Source organism: Neopelma chrysocephalum, unplaced genomic scaffold, assembly GCF_003984885.1.
Source record: "Neopelma chrysocephalum unplaced genomic scaffold, ASM398488v2 Primary Assembly neopelma1_76, whole genome shotgun sequence".
Lineage (NCBI taxonomy): Eukaryota > Metazoa > Chordata > Aves > Passeriformes > Pipridae > Neopelma > Neopelma chrysocephalum.
The window spans coordinates 1,232,030-1,237,917 of NW_020897737.1; the positions used below are offsets into that span (position 1 = coordinate 1,232,030).

The 5,888-nt window shown below is 45.3% G+C and overlaps 1 protein-coding gene across 1 annotated transcript in view; it reads right to left on the bottom strand.

Moving 5' to 3' along the window:
• The window catches only part of ASB9 (ankyrin repeat and SOCS box containing 9), an 18,019-nt gene extending 12,542 nt beyond the window's left edge, over positions 1 to 5,477 (bottom strand). The window contains exon 1 of the mRNA XM_027689170.1: positions 5,093 to 5,477. Within this exon, the coding sequence (XP_027544971.1) occupies positions 5,093 to 5,186 (94 nt within the window). The 5' untranslated portion in view covers positions 5,187 to 5,477. The remainder of the gene's footprint in view (positions 1 to 5,092) is intronic.
• Between the last annotated feature and the right edge of the window lie 411 nt (positions 5,478 to 5,888).

Here is a 5,888-nt window from a genome sequence, read left to right on the forward strand (position 1 = left end):
TTCTGCCCCTATGCTCTCATGAGATCCCACCTGGAATTCTGCATACAGCACTGGGGTTCTCAGCATGGGAAAGACACGGACCTGTGGGAGCAGGTCCACAGGAGAGCTTCAAAAATGACCAGAGGGATGGAGCACCTCTCCTCTAAGGAAAAGCTGTGAGATTTAGGATTGTTCAGCCTGGAGAAGAGAAGGCTCTGGGGAGACCTCACTGCAGTCTTTCAGTACTTAAACGGGCATATAAGAAAGATGAGGAGAAACTTTTTAGCAGGGCCTGTTGTGACAAGGGGACAAGGGGCAAATGTTTTAAATGAAAAGAGGTTAGATTTTGGCTAGATACAAGAAAGAAAATTCTTACATTGAGGGCGGTGAAATACTGGAACAGGTTGCCCAGAGAGGCAGGAGATGTTCCATCCCTGGAAACATTCAGGATCATGTTGGACAAGGCTCTGAGCATCTTGCTCTGGTGGAAGGTGTTCCTGCTCATTGCAGGGATATTAAAGGTACCTTCAAACCAAAACTATACTATGACTCCATGAATTAGCTTCTAAAGAAATGTGTAATTTGTGTTATTACCTTCATTTGAGCTGCCTCCTCCTATGTTCCATGGGCCATGTCCCACAACAGACACATAGTTTCAATAAGTTCAGAAACATCCTTTAGCTTTAGCAAATGGACAGCCAATTCCAGAAGCTGCAGTTCTGGCCTCATGAGGGTAGCCAAACTGCTACAATTATTAAAGCACAGAATTAACTGACTAAAATAACTTAACTCTAAGTGATGTGTGTCAAATTGATGCTTATCTGGCTGCGCTGTTGTTCTTGCTTATCCTGCCTGTATTACTGTTGGTTGTGTTTCCAGGGTCTGTAAAAAGCTTTGTCCCATTTAGAAACTAATGCCCTTGCCCAATTTGCATGAGTTGTAAGGGAAGTATGTTCATAGAAATTCTAAAAATCTAGATTGAAGAACAAGTTTTCTGAGCTGCAACTTGATATTTTTTTGGCCACACAGATATAGGCAGGGGTTTGTGCAATCTACCGACTTGTTAAATCATCATGTCAGCATTTCGGTTACAAAGAGGGACATATCTATGTGCAGATTTTATCCATTCAGCCCTTGTTTGAGAAAATACAGGTTATTACTAAAACTAAAAAGAGCCAGATCATTTGTGGACTGGCCATTAGCATGTAATTTTGCCAAGTTGTAACAATGAACTGAAAGATTGACCATATAAGCATGACAAATAAATGTTAGTGGAAAATAAAGAGATATGTGCTAACACATCATAAACCAGTTGGGAGTTCTATATTGAGAGGAACCAAGAGTTTTATTCTAGATGGAAGTAGAGTGCTATGGAATCCTCCACATGAGCCTCGGATACCTTGCAAAGAGAGGTCTGATGACTGATGACTAATTGCCATGGCGTACTTCCAGATCTGCAGCCGTGAACTGCACGGCCCCAAGTTGATGTCTCTCCTGCCCTATCTCCATCTGCAGTAAACACCTCCACCCTGAAGCAATATCAGGGAGGCAAGCCCTCCAGAAGGGAAGGCAAATTCCCCAGCTTCTGCACCAAGGGCATCACCTTTTGGTAAACAACAAAATTTCTATTTTCTGCCTGCTCCTGGCTGGAATGTGTGTTTCTTGCCTGGAAGAGGAGGGAGGCTGCAGTGGATTTTCATGTCTCACATCCCTCTTCTACACAGCACAGGAGGCACACTGTCAGTAATATAAATGATCAATATTTATATATAATATAATGGCCAGTCTTCGCGAACGAAGATCTGGGGAAAGGTCTTTTACCTTTCCAGCCTGCGCAATGGATTTTTTTAGGTGAGACACAGCCTGCGCTGAACTGAGCCCACCCTTTAATCCTAAGGTTCATCTGCCGGGGCCAAGCACGCTTGGACAATGGCAGTGAGGTCCTCAGGACGTAGGTTTGTTTAGAGTGACCTTCTCATAGATGGATGGCCTCACAGGGCTAACGGGTTCCATCTGCCCGGGAGACCGAGGAATCGAACCCGGGTTGCAGCAGTGAGAGTCCTGCATGCTAACCACTAGGCCACCAGGGGTCTCCAATATTTATATTTTATTAAGGTCTAAGCAAATGCCAGTTCCAGCTGGCCATGGTCTTTCAAAATCCTGAACTAATGACTTTTGGGAAAGTGTTCAAAACATTCTGCCCACTAAAGCTGCCTGTGAAGCAGCAGGACCAGTGCACATGGGTGACACATCATGTTCACTGTATGTACTGCCACTGGAACAAGGATTTCTGATTGCAAAATTATGTACAACTGCTCTTTCACAGAGAAACAAGATTTTTCATCCAAATTTGAAATTTACCCACCTTAGTCCACAGGCAAGCTGAATCAGACTCCAATCACAGAATCACAGAATCACAGAATCACAGAATCACAGAATGTGCTGAGTTGGAAGGGACCCATATGGATCATCGAGTCCAACCCTTACCCCTGCACAGGACAGACCCAAGAGTCACATCATGTGCCTGAGAGTATCATCCAAACATTTCTTGAACTCTGTCAGGCTTGGTGCTGTGACCACTTCCTTGGGAAGCCTGTTCCAGTGCCCAACCACTGGAAGGTGAAGAACCTTTTCCCAATATCCAACCTAAACCTCCCCTGACGCAATTTCAGGCCATTCCCTCGGATCCTGTCACCAGAGAGAAGAAATCAGTGCCTGCCCCTCCTCTTCCCCTCACCAGGAAGTTGTAACTGCATTGAGGTCTCCCCTCAGTCTCCTCTTCTCCAGTCTGAACAGACCAAGTGACCTCAGCCACTCCTCATATGGCTTCCCCTAGGGGCCCTTCACTTTAGAGATGACAAGAAGGTGGTAGATGAAGCTTTCCTGGATTATAGTGAGACTTCTGATAGTGACCCTTCTGGACAAGTGTCACGACCCACCAGTCAGGGGTATGATGTTTGTTGTAAATTCTTGTCAGTTTGAACAAATACACCAAATCATGTGTCAGGGAGCTCTTGTGCTTTATTGTACAGTTGCCTTAATTCTGGAAATGAGTCCACTGTTTAGACTCAAAAAGTGTCGGCTAGCACTTTACAACACACTTCTCAAAACAAGCCCTTCATTTTTACAATACATTCAATAAGCTCTCAACTCCCACAATAAACTTCTCAAAGGTTCTGGCTCACAAGCTACAACACACTTCCACAAGCTCCCACTTCCACAGCACACCTCGGTATGGAGTACAGGGTAGAATATGACAGCTGTGTTTTGCCCAGACCAAGCAAGGGAGGAGAGAAAGAAAGGTGGAAAAGATAGAGAACAGAGAATATCACCAGTCCTTAGATCCTGCATTGTTTCTGCTGTGTGGATGGTCCAGATTTTTTTTCTGTTACCGAGACAGTAGTTCAGCATCTAGACATCCAAATCCCACTGGTTTTCAGTGGCATTGGGTCACCTAGCTCCCCTTTCACCGCAGGAAATTCCAGCCAGCCCAGAGGTCACATTAAACCTCTGGTCATATTTGATTGCATTGCCATCACTTGGGCACGTGACACTGGTAGGGTGGTGTATACAGAGGGAGCCTTATAGTAATAACCACACAACCATGCAAATTCTGACTACTCCCTGTGGACAACAGAGCTTTCACTGGATCTTTCTAGAGCACTGTTTTTTGTAATGATGGATGAAGTTACTTCTTCCAGCCTCTGACCACATGGAGGGTGTTGCACCCTCCGTGCCTGTCCCTGGCTGGTTTCCTTCCATGCTCGTCACGCACGGTGCAGCTTGAAAGGGACTTTGAAGTCCTTTTAGTGAAGGTATGCTCTTGCATACGTATTTGCAGACAAAAAGGCACCACATAGAACAGCATTTAAAATGGTATTTTTCATATGCAAAGACCATCCCTTAAAGTTTGTGATATATGTTGCCTGAGCCAAATACATTCTGGCTGGAAGTTGCCAGCAGAGCTTATTGACAGGTGAACAGAAGAGGAATGGACTGAACCCTGATTTTCAAAGGGCCAAATTATCTGTGTCCAGCAATGCACCATAGGGGATTCCCTCCTTCCAGCCTCCGTTTTACTGGAGCTCATCTCCAATGTGGTCCTGGTTCAATTCATACTGCTAATAACATCACTGTCCCTTCCCTCCCACTCCAGCCTCAGGATGCACACATATGTCACACATGAGGAGAGGCAGACTACAGAGCAGATAGACTGATCAACTGTGCATTGTGGTTTTATGGTCTTAACTTTCAATTTGGTATGAATGGAAGCATCCTGAACAGCCCAGGAAAGGAGTGAGGACAGTGTGAAGTCACATTTTCTTAATTTGCCTCTTTCCCTCTACAGTCACCACTAGATAAAGGAGTAACTTCATAGAAACAGCTATGTGTAACATGACCAGCTAAACTGTTATGTGAAGTTATAAATTACTTGTCTTTTTCACCATGCCATATTTTTAATGGCTCTGGTCCAGACACAGAGCAGTGATTAGAGTGAGGCCATTTGTCTGAATAACTGTTTGCTGTTATGTGACCACAACAGCATTGGTCACAGCTGACCACGATGCCATTGCAGAAGAACCCACCAGGATTGGTGGCTCAGCCTGGACAAAAACATTTAGGTCTGCTCATCGGAAAGAAAAGGAGAAAGGATGCAATAAAGGAGAAAAGGAAAAAGAAGAAGAAAGATAACAATTAAAATAAAAGAAAAAAATTTAAAAATCAAAAATAAAAGAAAGAAAAAGAAAAGAAGAACTAAGCCAGTCCTGAGCTTCCAACTGGCACTAATTTAAGTCAAATATGCCACATTGCCACTTGTTTTTCACTGTGCTGCGGTTCAAATGCTGCATTTGTTTCTGCTTGTACAAACTGCAGTACAGAGTCAAATACCCTTTTCTATGATACACAGAAAACCCAACCGAAATTTCAGCATGGAGTAGAAATAGCTTTTTAAAAATCCCTTCCAAAGTGCAAAGGCATGACAGCATTTTGTGGGACTGACTGTGGACCTGTTGAAGCTGGACATAGAAAGCAGCACACCACTGCAGCCTGACCGTGTCCTCCCGCCTCCGGCAGAGTTGAAGGCTTGTGGTGAGGTAGGAGCGTTACTTACCCCTCATCAGCGGGTTTGATGGAGACATTGCAGACGCCTGGCCTCCAACTGCTTGCAATTTGATGGCATTTTGATTTGTTCTCTCATCATCCATCTCAGCTCTGTCTGTCCAATTTCTGTTTTTTCACTTTGTGGTTGGTCTCCAGAGTTCAAATTCCATCGTCCCCGGTGAGCCCCCAGCGGCCAGAGTGATCTATGAAGCAGACTCAGCACGCATGAGTCAAACAGACTTTGCAGCAGCCCGGGACACGGTGCCGGCAGCACTCCGTGCAGAAACTCGAGTACCTGGGTTGGGATTTAACGAAGCAGCTCCCTGGCTGCCCTGGTCGGCAGCCAGCGATCCAGCAAAGCGAGAGATGTGCCTGATGTCACATCCTCTCCAACACGACACCCAATCGGGGCGCCCGCAGTCAGTTTTTATCAGGAAGGAAATTCTTAGTTTGCCAAAAAAACAAGACAGAAAGAGCTAGTTCAACTAGTTGAGCAAACTCTGCCTGCAGGGGATTTGCAAAGAAAATCCGCAGAGACATGAGTGCACAGATCTGCACCGCTCCCCAGAAAGTTGTATGCTGGAAACTTTGCTGTGCACCTCCCTGGACACAGCACGCTGTACAAAACCACCCATCTTATCTGCCAAGCCCTAACAGGATGAAAGAAAGGGAGAGCTGATCGCCTGCTGCACAGCAGTGATCACTGCATATTCTACAGATATTGAAACCACATGTCTGGGGAGCTGCACTTCCCACTGGAGGCCCTGTGCTCTCTGTGTGGAGTGGAAATTGCAGCCCTGTGTGGG